At 44.7% G+C, this 18,627-nt stretch overlaps 1 protein-coding gene across 1 annotated transcript in view; it reads left to right on the forward strand.

Annotated features, from left to right (window-relative positions):
- Positions 1-1,988: 1,988 nt before the first annotated feature.
- Positions 1,989-18,627, forward strand: part of LOC102832831 (serotransferrin-like) — a 68,715-nt gene continuing 52,076 nt past the window's right edge. The window contains 7 exon segments of the mRNA XM_006840033.1: positions 1,989-2,031; positions 4,350-4,495; positions 14,029-14,137; positions 14,843-15,019; positions 15,705-15,846; positions 17,018-17,073; positions 17,581-17,759. Coding sequence (XP_006840096.1) covers positions 1,989-2,031; positions 4,350-4,495; positions 14,029-14,137; positions 14,843-15,019; positions 15,705-15,846; positions 17,018-17,073; positions 17,581-17,759 — 852 coding nt within the window.

An 18,627-nucleotide genomic window follows, 5' to 3' on the forward strand; every position in this document is an offset into this window, starting at 1 on the left:
ACCAATAAACAACATCATAATAAACAGAAAAAATGTTGACGTTGTCAAGGATTTAATTTTACTTGGATCCACAATCAATAACCATGGAAGCAGCAGTAAAAAAATCAAACGATGGATTGCATTGGGCAATTCTTCTGCAAAAGACTCCTAACGTGTTAAAGAGCAAAGGTGTCACTTTGAGGACTAAGGTGCACTTGACTCAAGCTATAATATTTTCAGTTGCCTTTTATGCATAGGAAACTGGACAATGAATAAGAAAAACTAGAGAAGTATTTGAATTCTGGTGTTGGCAATGAATATTTGAATATACCATGATCGCCAGAAAAACAAAAACATGTATCTTGGAAGATGTACAGCCATAATATTCCTTAGAGGTGATGATGGTGAGACTTTGTCTCACATACTTGTACATGTTATCAGGAGAAACCAATCTATGGAGAAGTACATCATGCTTGGTAAATAGATAGCCAAAAAAGAGGAAGACCCTCCCACGAGATGCATTGGTACAGTGGCTGCAACATTGGGTTCAAATATAATGATCGTGGGGATGGCAAAGGACTGTTGTACATAGTATTGCTATGAGTCAGTATGGTCTTTATGACATCTAACAACAACAATAATATTTCATCCTTAGCTCATCCTTTTATTAACTTTTTTTTGTTTTTCTGGCAAACATGCTATATTCAATATTCATTGCCAACATCAGAATTCAAATGCATCAATTCTTCTCTAGTTTTTGTGCACAATTGAAATATACACAAAGTATTAGTAAACAGCTAAGCAAAGGAGCTCTGGTAGCGTAGTGGTTACGAATTGGGCTGCGAACCTTAAGGTCAGCGGTTCGAAACTACCAGCTGCTCCGCGGGAGAAAGATGAGGCTTTCTACTCCCGTAAGGATTTACACCCTCGGAAACCCTGTACAGGGTCGCTATGGGTCGGAACCGACTCGACGGCACTTAACAACAACAACAAGCAAAATTTACACAGAAGGCACAAACTCAATATTTTTACTGACAAGGAAGTACAATCAAACTGCTTTGGAGATCACTGACTCAGGAGGTGAATACAGGCCACATCCTCCTTGGTTGATGCTTTGTGCTCACATAGCACTTTGTTCTGACTGTCACAGTGTCCTGATGATATTCCCCAGGAGACTGTCACTTCTGTAACTCTGCCCCCAGCAAGTTTCTGGCCCCATACTGTGGGCAACAAAGGCCAAAGGCCTACAGGCCTAGATGCTCAGGGGCTCTGGGAGAAGGAGCAGCTCCTCACGGTGTGGGGTATTAAGGGAGGAGCAGGGGTACCCAGGAAGGATTGAAATGTGTTGGGCGTAACCTCCCTGACCTAGTTGTTGTTATGTGCCATGGAGTCGGTTCCGACCCATAGCGACCCTGTACATGTTTTCCGAGGCTGTAAATCTTTACGGGAGCAGAAAGCCTCATCTTTCTCCTGCGGAACAGCTGGTAGTTTCCTTTCCTAAAGTCCAATTTAATTCTCCTTCCACATCTACTCCCTGTCATTCTCACGTTCTAGCCCTCCGTGGGATCTGGGGCAATTAACTTTTCCTCCCGGGAGGGAACTCAGAGTCTCCCTATTAGAAAAAGTAAAGGGACTAGAGGCATATCCTGCTCTGGCATGCGGGGATTCAGGGGCACAGCAGCCCCACAGTCCTGAAATAGAGCAAGTGCGCAGTACCAAGGGGATGATCTGATTTGATGTGATTTCCCTTCTAGTCAGCAGTTTGGATGGAGTCCACCTATGGGGCTGTCCCAGGGCTCGGGAAATGAGGTGACCGGCGGGGGGTGAAAAAGGAAGGGGGAGAGGTTGAGGGGCGATTGGGTAACCGAGCTGAGCAAATATGGCAAGGTCAAAGGTTGCGCCCTGTGGGCGGCCCGGCTGAATACAAAAGGGCGCCTGCGCCCGAGAGAGAGGCAGCACAGAAGCTGGGTCCGTCTGTGCTCGCCGTTCAGTACCACACACCCGGGAGGATGCGGTTCACCGTCAGCGTCTTGCTGGCCTGCGGGGTCCTGGGTAAGTGCATCGAAGCCCTGGGCGCTCCTTGCTCTCTGAGAGCAGGCGAGCGCCCCTGTAAAGCACATCGATCTGTGCTGCACGTTGTGGTTGTAAGCCGAGTGCCTTTCACTCGCCACCCCCGCACTCAGCCTTGTTTACCACCACTTTGGAAACTGCTCGGCTCTGATCTGCTCTGCCCGTGAGCGCCACTGCGCGCCACTGCAGCTCAAGTCTCTTGTCACCTTTTCATTGCTTTCTCTTCTGTCTTCTTCCCCTCATTATCTGATAAATCACGCAGCGGTGTGCAATACAGCAAATGAGGACAATTCTAATCACAGTTTATCAAAACTCTTCCAGCTGCCTCCTTAGTCAAGTCCGCATTCCTTAGCTTGGCATTCAAAACCTCACTGAGCTGACTCTACCTCCCTTGGGGTAACAAGAGCAGCCAGGTGATTCAGAGCAGGGGATTTGAAATCAGATTTCTTAGATCCAAATCCTGAGTCAACTACGTGCTGTGTTTTACAGGTTACGAAATAAGCACAAGCAAGCCCGGGCTTACCTTGCTTATTGGGTAATTTAACATTGCCCACGGTGTTGGGGCTTCTTTGTTCCTCCAGCCCCTACCAGTGAGGGGACAATAACAGTATTCACTAGATGGTATCAGGTTAGGGTTAAATGAGAACCTGGCTGTCAGGCCCTAGGGGGCTGGCTATGTGTCACACATGGTGCAGTAGGGCAGGCATTGCAAAGTCTCTCCCCCACCTAACATCTGACACAGATGTTTTTCAGTGCCACCCAGTGGTACTTATAGTGACCCTGTGTAGGGTTTCAATGCTACCTCCCAAGGAGCAACTGGTGGATTTGAATCACCTTGTGATTAGCAACCCAATGGTAACCCCTGTGTTGTCTCCCACAGGGTACCTCATGTTATTGTTAAGCTGCCATCCAGTCAGTTCCGACCCATAGTGACCCTGTGTAGGGTTTCCAAGGAACAGCTGGTGAGCTTGAACCACCAACCTTGCAGTTCAAACTGCTTTGTAGTCTGGCTCATTAACCCACAGTGCTACACCAGGATTCCCAGGGTACCTTATAGGGCTGTGCAAAGGTAATGCATGACTGAGACAAATTCTTACTAATAGACCTGGGGCATTTGTGAGGATCTGCCATTGACTCAGGCTGCCTGCTCTGATTTTCTATGGTCAGGGTAAAGGGGCTTTGGAGCAGTCAGTGCTCCACGAAAAACTGTTGTTAAGTGTCATTGAGTTGGTTCCAACTCATAGCAAGTCTGTATAGGATTTCTAAGGAGCAGCCGGTGGGTTTAGCCTACAGCGCCACACCAGGAGTCCCTGACAGAGGATTTGTTGCTGTTGTTAGGTGCCATTGAGTCGGTACCAACTCATAGCAACCTTATGCACAGCAGAACAAAACACTGCCTGATCCTGGGCCAACCTCACTACTGTTGCCACACTTGAATCCATCGATGCTGCCACTTGGCCAATCCATTTCGTTGGGGGTCTTCCTCTCTTTCTCTTACCCTCCACCTTACCAAACATGATATCCTTCTCCAGTGACTGGTCCCTCTTGACAGTATGTCTGAAGTATGAGAGACGAAGTTTGGCCATCTTGGCCTCCAAGGAGCACTCTAGCTGCACTTCTTCCAAAATGGATCTATTTGTTCTTTTGGCAGCCCATGGCGTGTTCAATAAATCATAGGCACATTCTTTCCAATAGTTTATCTCCCACTACTGACCAAAGAAGAAAGTAATTGGGGCTGTCATCTTCTTTTGTCTCTTGGGTTGCCCTCTGGGAATATCCAAGTGAGCAAAGCCCCAGACCTGGAATCTGGAGACCTGGTTTGGCCACTGACAAGCTGGGTGATCTTGGATAAAGCACCAACTTCTCTGACCCAGCAGTGCCTACCCTGTTGGGCATCAAGCATTGTGGAATAAAGCCATTGAGTTGAGGCCCTGGAAACACTGAGTCTACGCCACGACTCATATTCCATGGCAGGTCAGGGGTATGACGGGTGAAGGGTGGAGGATAGGAGAGTCCAGAGGACTAAATTGCTTTCTGCATTTGAGAATTGGTCAAACAGGTATCCCTCTGGTCAGCACAGAGTAGTCAGCTGGAAACTAGGAGGCCATTAGTGTACCCTCCTTGTGGCCCCAACCTTGTAATGCAGTGGCACTTGTGCCCTGCAGTGTTCATGGAACAGAAGAGGGAGAAGGATTGGACAGATGGGATGTGGTTCCCTGGTAGGACCCTTAGGAGGTTGGTGCTGTCTTCCCACCAGGATAGGATGTGGATCCCTTACACCTCTGGCTTCTGTCCCTTAGGGCTCTGTCTGGCTGCCTCTGACCAAACTGTGAAATGGTGCGTCACATCAAAAGCAGAGAATGACAAATGCAATGATATGAAAAGTGTCCTTCCAGTTTCATGTGTGAAGACATCTTCCTACTATGAGTGCATCCAGGCCATTGTGGTAAGTTACTGCTACCTTAAGGAGAGTGAACGGAAATCCAGAGTTTCTCTTTCTCCTCTCATTTTGGAACAATTCTTTCCTCACAGGTAGGAGGGCTGATGTGTGGGGTCACCAAATCCACTGCTAAGAAATTTTTACTTCAAAAATGAAAATAGGAGGGATCTTTAATGACTCTTATAGCATAAGCCAACATAGTCTCAAAGATGACTATTTTGAGGCAGTATATCTACCAGCCACTCCGCGGGAGAAAGATGAGGCTTTCTACTCCCGTAAAGATTTACACCCTTGGAAACCCTGTACAGGGTCGCTATGGGTCGGACCCGACTCGATGGCACTTAACAACAACAACAACAACAATTCTCCAAATTGGGGTGGGGGGAGCCTCAAGGATATCTGCTATCAAAATTACTGCATAACATCTTCTTGAATGTTCTTGATATATCTTGAGGAATTAAGATGACTGATGGACATGGGGAAGAAGACCAAAGTGTCGTGTTGAAGATGATGGCTAATCTTTTGTTTTCTACAATTCACTCATACATCTAAACATGTACCAGATTGTGCTAAGTCATGGATCTACAGTGGGGAGTTTAAACATGCATGGTCCTTACTCTCAGACAGCTTACCATCTAATGAGGAGAGAAGAAAAACTTGCAAACAAGTAAACACTTAATTAAATTAATTAATTTATTTTAATTGAAGCATATATCATGCTTTATTTTGAGTTATATGATAGTTTAATTGGGAGAACATTAGCTTCGCATTGATTCCATCGTATATCGTTTCCTTGCCATGGTTACAATCCCCTCCATGCATCATCCACAAACCACAGGTATACCCCGCAAGCCTGCAACCCTGCCGGTCATCAACATTTAATTTTAAATTGTGTGATCCACAATGAAGGGAAAGAGCAGGGTGTTCTGACACACAGAGGAAACTACTTTGGCCTGGGTGGTCAGAGGTAGGGTCTCAGAGAGGGCAGCAAATATGTTGAAACCCAAGGGATGAGCATGGTTAGGCTCTGCAAAGAGCTATAGGGTCGAGTATTCCAGGCAGTAACCAATGCCATATGCAAAGGGTCAGAAGCCAGAAAGAGTCAAGCTGTTTTTGGAGCTAGAGCAAGCAGGAAGCCAGGGTTGTGGGAACAAAGTGAGCAGGAGTAGAATCACAGGAGGGGTTAGGTGGGGTAGGTAAACACAGTCAGATGGAACCTGATTCATCATAAGGAATCAATGCTTTGAGAAAAAGAACTGGTCAGGTGGCATATGCGTGTGTGTGTGTGTGTTAGTTGGATATCAATGCCTATCATAAAACAACAAAAATCAAAACCCAAATCCATTGCCATCAAGTCACTTTTGACTCATGTTGTTGTTGTGAAGTGCTGTCGAATCGGTTCCGACCCATAGCGACCCTGTATAGGGTTTCCGAGGAGCAGCTGGTGAGCTTGAACTGCCGACCTTGTAATTCAAACGGCTTTGCAGTCTGGCGCATTAACCCACAGTGCCACACTTTTGACTCATAGCAACCCTATATCACAATACACTTTCATATAGCCCTATCTTAATTTTCAACTTAACGTTAATTAAAAAAAAATATTATCACTGAATATATCACCTGCTCCCCAAACTGGATCATTGTCAGTTATCATAGCTTACACCCAGGACTACTGTATGGTAGCATAGGATTCTACGTGAATAGCACCCTATGGGCACTGTCACCCAGCCAGAGGAACCCGAATCCTGAAACTCTATTGCCTTTTTATTGAGTTGTAAGACATGTACTTGTGCAGCAAATAAAATCAAACCTACTGTTGAGTCAATAGCAATCCCATAGGGCAGAGTAGAACTGCCCCGTAGGGTTTCCACGGTTGGAATCTTTACTCTGGTAGCGTTGTTGTTGTTGTTGTTATGTGCCGTGGAGTCGATTCCGACTCATAAAAACCCTGTACAGGGTTTCCGAGGCTGTAAATCTTTAGGGGAGCAGAAAGCCTCATCTTTCTCCCGCGGAGCAGCTGGTAGTTTCGAACTGCTGACCTTGCGGTTCGTAGCCTGATTCGTAACCACTACGCTACCAGAGCAGAGTAGTGGTTATGAATTGGGCTGCTAACTTCAAGGTCAGCAGTTCAAAACTACCAGCTGTTCCACTAGAGAAAGATGAGGCTTTCTGCTCCCGTAAATAAAGATTTGGTGGTGGCTGTGTGCCGTGGAGTCGGAACCAACTCCACGGCACATCACACCTCTCCTCCTCCAATCTTTACTGGAATCATTAGTGGCACAATGAATCAAACTCTGGGCTGCTAACCAAAAGGTCGACAATTAACCTATCTGCTGCTCCTCAGTGGAAAGATGTGGCAGTCTGCTTCTGTAAAGATTTATTGTCTCGAAAACCCTGTGGATCACATCTACTCAGTCCTGTAGGATCACTGTTATTGTTGTTAAGTGCCATCGAGTCAATCCATAGCGACCTTGTATAGGGTTTCCAAGGAAAAGCTGGTGAGCTTGAACCACCAACCTTGTAATTCAGATGACTTTGCAGTCTGACTCATTAGCCCACAGCGCCATAATGTTGTTGTTGTTATGTGCCGTGGAGTCGGTTCCGACTCGTAGCAACCCTGTACAGGGTTTCCAAGGCTGTAAATCTTTCCGGGAGCAGAAAGCCTCATCTTTCTCCCACAGAACAGCTGGTAGTTTTGAACTGCTGACTTTGCAGTTCGCAGCCTGATTCATAACCACTAAGCTACCAGAGCTCCTTACAGCGCCATAATAGTGAGTGTAATTAGCAACAGCGAGTTTGGTTTTTTGGGTTGGGGCAACTTTGACTGCCATATCTTTGTCCTGTGAGCTGCTGGTGGATGAGAGCCTTTCAGTTTTCAAATAAATGTGGCATATTATTATATGTAGTCCTCTGAAACTAATTTTTCCTCTTTGATATTATATTTGTAAGATTTACCCAGATAATTGAATATAGCTATCATTCATTATTGTCCATACCTCTGTTATAATCCAGTATGCAATATAGTTACTCATTTCCCAGTCAGTGGCCGCTGCAGTTGCATCTACCTTTGGATACTGTGAGCAGGTCTACCTTAAATGCTCTAATACAAATCTCCTGGAATACTAATATTAAGAATATGTGTTCAGCATGTATGTAGGAACAGACTTATTGTGCCACAGGGTATATGAGCATTTGACTTTTAAGACCATGGCAAATTGTTATCCAAAGTGAGTTGGATATTTTATCATTATGAAGTACTCCAATCTCTGGCAGGGCTTTTTTGTTTGTTTGTTTGTTTGTTTGTTTTTGTCTTAAACTCTGTTATGTATGATATTGACACCGTACACCAGTTTTCTTTCGTATTTTTCCCACTTTATCTTTTTATATCCCTTTGTCTTTGTTGTTAAGTGCCATGGAGTCGGTTCTGACTCATAGTGACCCTTTTGAGGGCTTTCGAGACTGTTAATCTTTGAAGGAGTAGTAAAGCCTCCTCTTTCTCCTGTGGACCTGCTGGAGGGCTCGAGCAACTGAGCTTGTGGGTGATATTCCTGAGCTTATCCTACTGAGCTACTGCACTCCCCCTCCTGTCCCAGTACCTAAAAATCTTTGTCTGTGTGCTTTAGGTGTAGCTTTTGAAAACAGCATACTGCTAGATTTTGTTTGTTGTATCAATCTAACAATCTCATTTATTTCATTTAATAAATTTAGTTCCTTAATTTATTGTGATTATTGGCAATTTGGATTTGTTTCTGCCATATTACATTTTTATTGTTATGTCCTGATATTCCCATGTTTCTGTTTTTTCTTTCTTGTTTGCCTTTTTAAATCGAGAGTATGTGTGTGTGAATTTGTATTTTTTCCCTTTATCCCACTTATTTTCTCCCTATTTGTTTTGGAATTTAATACTCTGTGTTCTCTAATGGTTTGCATTAAATACTTACTATATATAAGTAAGTTTAACAGATTCTATGTAAAATATTCCTGATCTGCTTCCCAACAACAAAGGGACTATGGAATGCAATATATCAGACCTTCCCTTCACCTTTTAGTTATTATTTTTGTTGTTGTTATGTGCCGTCGAGTCGATTCTGACCCATAGCGACCCTGTATAGGGTTTCCAAGGAGAAACTGGTGAGCTTGAACCACCGACCTTGCAGTTCAAACAACTTTGCAGTCTGACGCATTAGCCCACAGCGCCACACTAGTTATTACTATTATCATCCAATATTTGATACTTATCTTTTCTTAGTCCCACAATGTGGATACTTTATCATATATTTGAATGTATAAAAAAAATACATGTGTTTGTGTGGTGAGAGAGAGGGCAAAACAATGAACTTTGGTTTGATTTTCTGACATGTTTGCAGTTTTTATGTGTTCATTGTTCCTTTCCATCTCAGATCATCCTTCTGGGATAGTTTTTTTCCTTGAAATATATCCTTTATTTGACCTTTTAGAGTCAACCTCTTGATATTAATCTCCTTTAATTATGTATTTCCTGTGTAAGTACATTTTCTTCCCTTTTTTCATAATTAAAAAAATAATTATTTTATATTTGTTAAAGAATATATAATTTTTTTTTTAAGTTTTTATTGTGAATTGAATGAATGTTTACAGGGCAGATCTTTTTTCTTAAATGGAATCCCTAGGTACCATGAGCAGTTAAGTACTTGACATTATTAAGCTTAAAAGTAGGTGATTAGACCCTTTGCAAAAAGGCCTGATGACATTCTTTCGAAAGATCACAACCATGAAAACTCTATGAAGTGAAGTTCTGCTGGGCAACAGATGGGGTTTCCGTGAGTAGGAATCAACTTGGTGGCAGTTGGTTTAGCTTCATTTTATTCTGGAATAATACTTTTACTACATATATGAGAGGGCATCAGAAGTTTCTTGAAAAAATTGAATTCAAAGGTAATTGAACTTTTCTACAAACTTTCTCCTTGTATAATTCTAAGTTGAAATTAGGGACTTAGAGATAGCATTTCTGGTATAATATTTTCTGACTCTGTGTTTTGGTCACTTGTTAGAGGCACTCGATCTTGTTTCTACATGTAAGCTGAAATTGTCTGTTTTCTTGTGATGTCATTGTCTTTCTGTTTAATTGATACTGTATGTGGAATATGTTCCAGGCACTCACCACCTGTCTCATAGTGGTTGTGATGTGGTTGTTGTTGTTGTTAAGTGCCACTGAGTCAGTTCTAACTCACAGTGACCCTGTATAGGTTTCCAAGGAGCAGCTGGTGAGTTCAAACTGTTTTATGGCCAAATGCTTATCCTACAGTGCCACACCAAGCAGATATGATAGAGACTGGAATTGTGAATGCAGTTCTTTGTTTGATGTTTGAGTAGCGGGTTCACAGTTCCATGGAAGCAGGGGTGGTATGCCTGGCTCCACTTCCTTGGACTGTGATTTGGACATCTCACCCACCTTTGCAAGAGCCAGCCTTTCAGTCTGGTTAGTTCCCTATCCATTCCAGCATCCTCTCCTGCCACTCCTGATGGTGGCCAAATTGGAAGAATTATTTTCTCTTCTGAATCAGTTTGTGCACAGCTGTCGCTTTTTAAGTTCACAACTGCAGCAGGCCTCCAGATGTTTGTGTGCATTTGGACAAAAGCTATGAAAACCAAAACACACAAAACCAGGTACCCAGCCCAGTACTCCCTGGAAAAAGCATTTGCATTTTTTCTAATAAATAATCAAGCACTACTAAACAAGTAAAATAAAAAAAGGCCACTAGTTACTGCTGGCTTGGCAAGGGCAAGAGAACAAGAGAAAACCATCCCCTCTTGCTGCCAACCTCCAGCCAATTCCTGTGCCTACAGGCTAATGTATCTACAGCTGCTCACAAAAGCTCAAGATGCCAGAACTGATCCATGGCAGCTGACAACCTGCCCACTCTGCTTTTCTCTCACTGTTCCTGTTCAGCTTCTTTTTTTCCAGTCAACACTCAATCCACCTCTCTGTCCCATTGTCTGAAACTTCAGGATCACCATCTGTGTCTGTCTCACTTGTTCTCTATGTCTTTGTTGCAGAGGGTCTGCTCAGTGTATCTGCCCTACTCCACCATCTTGCCCTGGAAATTTTATCCTATGTATCTTTTTACCAATTTTTCATAATTCCTATTTCTGCTTTTTGGGGGGCAGCATTTTGGATGCCTTCTTCAGATTTATCCTTACCTTTGCCAATCCTCACATCAATCAATGCCTAATGTGTTCTGTAACACATTCATTGACTTAAAAAAAATATTTTGCTGTGTTGAGAACATGTTCCACATGCACAATTCACTGACACCAATTACTTTGAGTTGGGCAGTCATTATCCCCATCTTTTTCAGAGTTGTTCTTCTCCTGGTAACATAGACTCATGGCCAATGTAAGCTTGTGTACATTGTTCTTCAAAAAGCATAATATTAAAAAAAAAAAAAAAAAGCATAATATTAAAGCAGACAGTTTGTTACTAGTTAAGATAAACTATTATTTGTTTTTTTCTGTGTGTGTGCAGAAAATTTGTTTTCTTTTCAATCTCCTCCCTGCCCACTCAGCCCTCCCATAAGGTATTCACCTTCTGTCATTACACATTGGGCCTGTATTCTTTTTTTTTCTTAAATGTTTTATTGTGAATTATGTGATAGTTTACATGGGAGAACATTAGTTTTACATTCATTCTATCGTATATCGTCTCATTGCCATGGTTACAATCCCCTCCATGCAATCCTTCCCCGGTACCCCCCAGGTCTTCAGCACACAGTCACTCTCCCTCTCTGGATCTAAAGTCTCCAGCTGCTCCATCGCTCCACGTCATCATCTCTGGCTCCATTTCAGGCATCACTGCTTCCCTGGGTAGGGTCCCACTCTCTGCTCTTCTCCCTTGATGGTCCTAGGGACCTCCGCTCCTAGACTAAAAAGTTAATCACTCCCCTCCTTGCTATAAAACATCCACCTTTACATTTCCGACCCTCACAATCAGTCCTGATAACAGTTATTCACTATTGTATCACAAGAGATCCGTCTGCATTTCATTGCATCAGCCCCGCCTAGTCAGATTGAATACTACTCACTGGAGATTTTACCTTCCTCCAGGCCCTCTGGATCTAGGTTCCCTCTTGAAAGCTTGTAAGCCAGTCACTTCTTGCCTTTGTAGCCCCCCACCCCCCACTTTGGGTAGCCAATGTCCAAGTTGCCCATCCCTGTCTACTCTGAGTATGGAGGGGATGGTAATGATTCTTGCTGTAAGGACTTGTTCCCTCTTTTGAGCTACTGCTTCCATAGGTGTAGGTCAAGTTCATCAAATTGTATGAAAATACTTTTTTTTTCCCTCTCTTCTTCTTCCAGTTGAGCTCTGATCATGCAGTCACTGAAGCCAGGATAAGTGGGTATTATCTGCAAGTGTGGGTGTTCTTATGCATATGCCCTCTCTTCTTATCAGCTGGACGCTTCACTCTCCACTCTAGCCCTCTGTGGCTATGTCACTGACTCTGGGCCCAAGAGTCCCAAGGTCTTGCCACACTGCTGGCCAAGCAGGTCTTCACCCGAGTTCACAGAAGACTTTTGAACGTTGTAGGGCTTAGCTCATCGCTTCATTGCTGTTTTTCCCTCACTTCCCCTTCCTGGTGTCGAGCGTGGTCACCAATCAGTGTGTATTCCCATTGAGTCTTGGTCTTGGAAGGGGGTTTGCACTGAGGGGACCCGACCTTGGTGTTTCCTGGGTATTATTTGCTTTTAAGAAGACTTCACAGGATAAGTTTAAAGTTTATCTCAGGGCAGTAGTTTCAGGGGTTCGTTCAGCCTCCATGTGTTCAGAAAGTCTGGAGTCCATGAGAATTTGAAATTCTGTTCCACATTTCCCCCCTTTTGATCAGAATTCTTCTATAGAATATCTGGTAACTGAGAACCATCCATTTCTTCTAGTATCCTGGCTAAGGAGACAATTTTTCATGAAGGCAATTAACTACACATTCCGTATTCTCTTCCCATTCCTCTTTCTTTCTTTATTGCTCCAGGTGAATAGAGACCAAGTGTGCCTTGGATGGGCACTTGCAAGCCATTAGGCACTATGTGTACCAAACTACGAAGTAGAACAGAAGCACTAAACATGTTATTATGCCAATTAGTCCCATGAAACCATGAGCCTAAATGTCCAAACCAAGGAACTAAACTTCATGAAGACTTTGGTTGTACATATAGCCTCAACAGCTCCTTTTATTTATTAATTTTTGTTGTTGTTTTAAATATGTTAATCATAGAACTTTTTTTTTTTAATGTTTTATTGTGAATTATATGGTAGTTTACTCGAGAGAACTTTAGTTTTATATTCATTCCATCGTATATCATCTCATTGCCATGGTTCCAATCCCTTCCATGCATCATCAACCAACCAAAGGGTATATCCTAGAAGCCCGCCCCCTACACTACACCCCCCCCCCCCCCCCCCCCCCCCCCCCCCCCCCCAGTTTTCGGCCCACAATCATAGAACTTTTGACAATTCCCTTTACAGGTGTTTTTATTGTTGTTAAGTGCTTTCAAGTCAGTTATGACTCATAGTGACCCTATGTAGGGTTTCCTAGGAATAGCTGGTGGGTTTGAACTGCTCACCTTGCGGTTTGCAGTCCAGTGCTGATCCTACAGCGCCGCACCAAGAGTACTACTTATTAACAGTAATTGCAGTTATCAACTGTGCAGCCCTACCCTTAATCAATGTGATTTTTCCATCATCATTAGCCTTCCCTTTACCCTGCTTTTCCACCCCTGGTAAACATTAATAAACTTTGATCTCCGTACTTTTGCCTTTGTTTTGTCTCTTTAAATTGAGGTCATATAATAATATTTGTCCTTTTGTGATTGACTTATTTCACTCAGCATAATATCTTTAAGCTCCATCCAAATTGTAGCATGTATTTTGTTTCTTCTAGTGGCTGAGTAGTATTTCTCTGTATGTATATACAACATTTTTTTTCCAATTCATCTGTTGCTGGGCATTTGGGTTGTTTCCTCCTTTTGGCTATTGTAAATAGTGCTGTAATGAACGGTACTGTACAAGTCTCTGAGTCTCTGCTTTCAAGTCTTTTGGGATATCCAGTGATTTTTTTTTTATTTCAATTTTCATTTCTAAAAGTTCCATTTTTCAAAGTTTTTCTTTTTCTTTCTGATAATGTATTACACTATGCTTATCTTTGAAGTTACCTTCATCTCACATATGACACTAAATGTTTCATACATAGCTCCTCTCTATTATTTCCCGAATCTTTGAGGACCCAGGTCTGATGTTTATATTGATGTCCGTTCATTGTGACTTACCTTCTTCTGGGTTTGATTATGTTCACCTAGGAGATCATACTTGGCTTTGATTTCCCCATCTTTTCTGATTGAGGTTCCCCTCTGAATCCCTTTTGCTTTGAATCGGAATGGTATAGAACAGTTCTAGTTTGTAACACATGGGGTCACCATGAGACAGAATCTAGTCGATGACAGTGAGTTTAACTTTTGGTTTGGTTTTTGCAAGTAAGGGCTTCATTGTGGTCTGGTCTGTCCTTTTTCAGGATAAGCGAGCAGATACTATGACTCTTGATGCAGGCTGGCTGTATGAGGCAGGCCTGTCCCCCCACAATCTGAAGCCTGTTGCAGCAGAGTTCCATGGGACAAAAGAAAGTAAGTTCTCCCAGGGGACCAGAAGGGAGTTTGTTCTGTTTTGGTAGGTGCTGAGTCTTGTCCTTTGCTGGCAGGTAATGGAGATTACTAATGAATATTCCTCTCAGTGGAGTTTGTGCAGAATGAGGGCCCTTCTGACTGCGACACACACAAATTAAGGCCTCCTTGGTATTTTGGGCTGGTTGAGGTGCTCCTGACACTGACTTCTGGGCCTAAAAATGTGCCTAGTGGGGAAACAGAGTAGGCTGTGTGCAGTCTGACACAAAGGCCATTGGGCTTTAGTGGTGCATCTTGGGTGGTACCAAACATGGGAGAGACCACTATGGAGCACACAAGAGTAGCTCCGAATGTCTTGTAACTCTTCTGAGACCAGCCTGACTCTTCTTGAACCCGTGTCAAGAGTCAGAAAACAATTGCAGAGAGTCAAGGAATGTGGGTGTCTATTGCCACATCTCCAGTTTCCTGGCGGGCTTGAGTTGAGAGGTATAGGCAGATACACTGCAGGTCCAAAGTAGGCTTACAGCATATAGCCTTCTGGTCTCAGTGTTTGCCTGGAGGTTCTTACAAATGTTCCCTTTGTGGCTGATTCCCCACTCCTTACCTCCAGCTGTAAGCACGGGTTACCCTATCCAACTCCCGTAGTAATGATCAGTGTTTCCCTGTGACCCAGAATGGGGGTTTTGTACTTACTCAGTCCTTTTGCAGATCCCAAAACTGGATATTATGCTGTGGCTGTGGTGTTGAAGGACAGTGGCTTCCAATTCAATGAGCTCAAAGACAAGAAATCCTGCCACACGGGCCTGGGCAGGTCTGCTGGGTGGAATGTCCCTATTGGCAAGCTTCTCTGCAGCTTTCCGGAGCCCCGTGTGCCAATTGAGAATGGTAAGCTGGCAGGAGGGTGGCTGCATTTGGACGGGTGTCTCTACTCCAGCTGCCCACACAGGCTACACTGGGGCCACATAGTCACTGTCCCGTGAACCTGTGTGATGAACTATGAAGAGGTTAGGGAAGGGGAAAATACAAGCTTTAAACCCAAGGCAGGCTTCCTTTGGGAGTGTCAGCTGAGTTCTTTGAGCTCCTAGTACCCTGCCAGAGGAGTCCTGCAGGAGAGGGTATCAGGGGCCTCATCGAAGGTTACAGTTGCTGCACCCCCGTGATTTATTTCCTTGGAGGCTGTTTTCTGCCTGTAGTTAATGCATGTTCGCATTCTATTGGAAGTTTCTCTGGTGGCACCTGATGGCCATGCCTTCTGCCTGCTCCTCTGCAGGCCAGAACTCCCAGGCGTGGCTCCCAGAGAAAATTTCTTTCTTGTCAAGGAGGGAGGTGGGTGGGCTGGCAGCCAGCTGAGAAAGGCTTTGGTGGGTAGAAGCACAGACCTGTTATCTTGGGGAGGAGGGAGCAAAGGGACTAACTTGTCCTTATGTGGGACCCACTGATCTTGATGAAAAGCGTAGCTGGGTCTGAGTTTGCAGGTCTGTTTTGGTCACTGTCTGTCCCCTAATAAGCCTAGGCTGACAGGTGTCATTAGCTGTGGCAACCCTGACATCCATTTCTCTGTTCCGAGCAGCAGTGGCCAACTTCTTCTCTGCCAGCTGTGTCCCCTGTGCAGATCGGAATAAGTTCCCCAAGCTGTGTCAACTGTGCCAGGGACCAGAGAAATGTGCCTGCAACTCCCACGAACGCTTTTACGGCTACTCAGGTGCCTTGAAGTGAGTGACACTGTCCTCTGCTCCAGGGTGGCCAAAGTGTCACATGACCTCAGGCTGAGAGATCCTGCCTGCCCCACACCAAATACCAATCTACTGACAGGGGTACTGTTGTTGCTAAGTGCCCTTGAGTTAGTTCTGACCCACCATGACCCTGTAGAGGGTTTCCAAGTAGCAACTGGTGAGCTTGAACCATCAACTTTGCAGTTCAAACCGACTTTGCAGTCTAGCGCAGGAACCCACAGCACCACACCAGGACAGGGGCATTAAGAAGACCTAATCCCCTTGCAAAGGAGACCTAATCCCCTTGCAAAGGAGCTCTGGTAGCGTAGTGGTTACGAATCAGGCTGCTAACCTCAAGGTCGGCTGTTTGAAACTACCAGTGGTTCCACGGGAGAAAGATGAGGCGTTCTGCTCCCGTAAAGATTTACAGCCTTGGAAACCCTGTGCAGGGTCACTAAGAGTCGAAACCGACTCTACGGTACTCAACAAAAACAACAATCCCCTTGCAGGGCATCAGTAATATTGGGACTCCAGAGACCAGGCCAATACTTGTTATCTTCCATCCTAAGACATACTTGGCTTGCACACATGCCCACTGCCTTGCTAACCTGCCAGACAGGCCCCTATACTGGGCTCCTTTCTCTCTGCTCAGAGCCCCTGCTCATGGCTAGACATGTCTTCAATGTTCTGGCCCATTCTTTATCAACAGAACCTTTGTTCTCTCCTACTTGCCCTCACCACCTCTATGCAAACAGCTCACATAGCTAATTTCCTGCTCCCTCTTTTTCTATTCTTTATATCCTAAAGTTTTATAGACTGTAAGCCAGTCAAGAGCACCTTCCCACCCTCAGGAGATGCCATGCTTTGTTTGATCCTATGTTTTAGAAGCTTAAATCTTTTCTGAATTAATGTATCTTAAATTATTTTTTGCTATTTGGGGGCAAAGAAGAGGAACCTCCAGCTAGTGTGAGCTCATCTGCACACTTGGATAGCACCTGAATGCCAGTGCCCAGTTGCTGGTCTCACCCTGTGAATGAGGGGGCTGCACAGAGGCCTTCTGTGCCCCAGGTTCTATCTAGGAATAGTAGTCCTTGCCCCAGGGCTGGAATGTGTGATCAGATTTTCCTACCCTGCAGTACAGAAGCCCTCCTACTATGTCTCTTTCCCACAGGTGTCTGCAGGAGGGTGTAGGTGATGTGGCCTTTGTCAAGTCTGAGACAATATTTGGTAAGTGTTGGGAGAAGAATCCTTCAGGTCCTCTCCAAGCAGTGGGCATCTTTTTTTTCCCTGCCTTTTTGAATGTGCAGTTGAGTTCTCTTGCTCTGTCATCATTTGGATTTCTTTCCTGCTCAGAGGTATGCACCTGTGGGCCTTTCTCACCTGAACTGGTCATCTTGCCATGATTCAACCTTCTGGACAAATGGCTCTGCTTCCAGGGACACTGTTAGCATGGTTGTGCTGACTGACATTGTTTTGTCAGTCAACCTCATGAGATCAGACTCACTGGATCAGACTCATGTGATGTGGGCTGCACCTCTGCCCTGGACATCAGAGCCTTCCTTGCCATTACCTTTTTTACCATCAACTCAAGTAAAGTTCCTTCTCTGTTCTCAGATCCTCAATGATCTCTCTGGCCCCCGCTAGCTTGCAAATCCTGTGTTAATGGGCATTACAGGAGAGCGAGAGGCCACCACAACTGCCTGCAGAGAAGCTCATCTGGTTTTTCTTCCCCAGAGAACCTGCCAGCGAAGGCTGACAGGGACCGGTATGAGCTACTCTGCCCAGACAACACCCGGAAGTCTGTGGATGAATACAAGGAGTGCAACCTGGCCTGGATTCCTGCTCATGTTGTCGTGGGCCGAAGTGTGGATGGCAAGGAGGACGAGATCTGGGAGCTTCTTGACAAGGCACAGGTATTCCCATCCACCCATCTTCCTTCCTCACTTCCTGCTTTGTGGACCCTACTTGGATTTGGAGGGGTTTTCTTTCTTTTCTTCCAGAAATCCTGCTGTGTTCAGGACACAGCAGGAGCCATGTCACTCATGACCACTGCAAATAATGTGGCAATCATCCCTCCCACAAAACTCTGCTTCTCTGTTGGGTTTGCTAATCCATTGCGATGGCCACACAGAACTCAGACACTGTATTCACAGTTATGGAGCTTGTTAGGGAAGTTAAGAGGTTACAATTCAAGGTTAGACTTATTCAGGACACAGTTCTTCCAGTCAGGACAGCCTCTCCTCTGCCGTACCCACAGGCAGGCCTCTCTCTGACCCTCAACCTTGTGGCCTGGCCTCTGCTCCAGCAATGTTACAAAGCTCTTTTTGGACTGCTGATAAATGCCCACAGTATACACTACTCCGCCATAAGCGTCAACCTGAAGGCACTCCACTCTAGCTTGCACGTGGGTTAGCAAACTTAGCTCTCCCAATTAAGTGCCTGGAGGTACCCTACTCTTCAAGAAAGTCTCCTGCCCAAAGTCACTCCACTTCACTTGCTTCCTGGGCTAAGAAGCCCACTACCACTCTGTCTTGTGCTCTGACTCTTGGTTCTACTACTGCTGTTCTTTTGCCATTCCTCCGGTGTCACAGCATTCTGTCCCTGAGTTGAGGAGGTTCAATGTGCAGGGATCTTGGGGTCCAAAAGGTCACACTCTACTCCTGGCTCTTCTTTGGTTGTAGTGAGATTCACTCCCCTCCTGCTTCTGAGATGGATTATTTTAAACACTTTACAAGTTTAGCAATCACATGTATCCCTGTTTACCACTCTCAACTGAATCAA

The sequence above is a fragment of the Chrysochloris asiatica genome, unplaced genomic scaffold, assembly GCF_000296735.1.
Source record: "Chrysochloris asiatica unplaced genomic scaffold, ChrAsi1.0 scaffold00028, whole genome shotgun sequence".
Taxonomy (NCBI): domain Eukaryota; kingdom Metazoa; phylum Chordata; class Mammalia; order Afrosoricida; family Chrysochloridae; genus Chrysochloris; species Chrysochloris asiatica.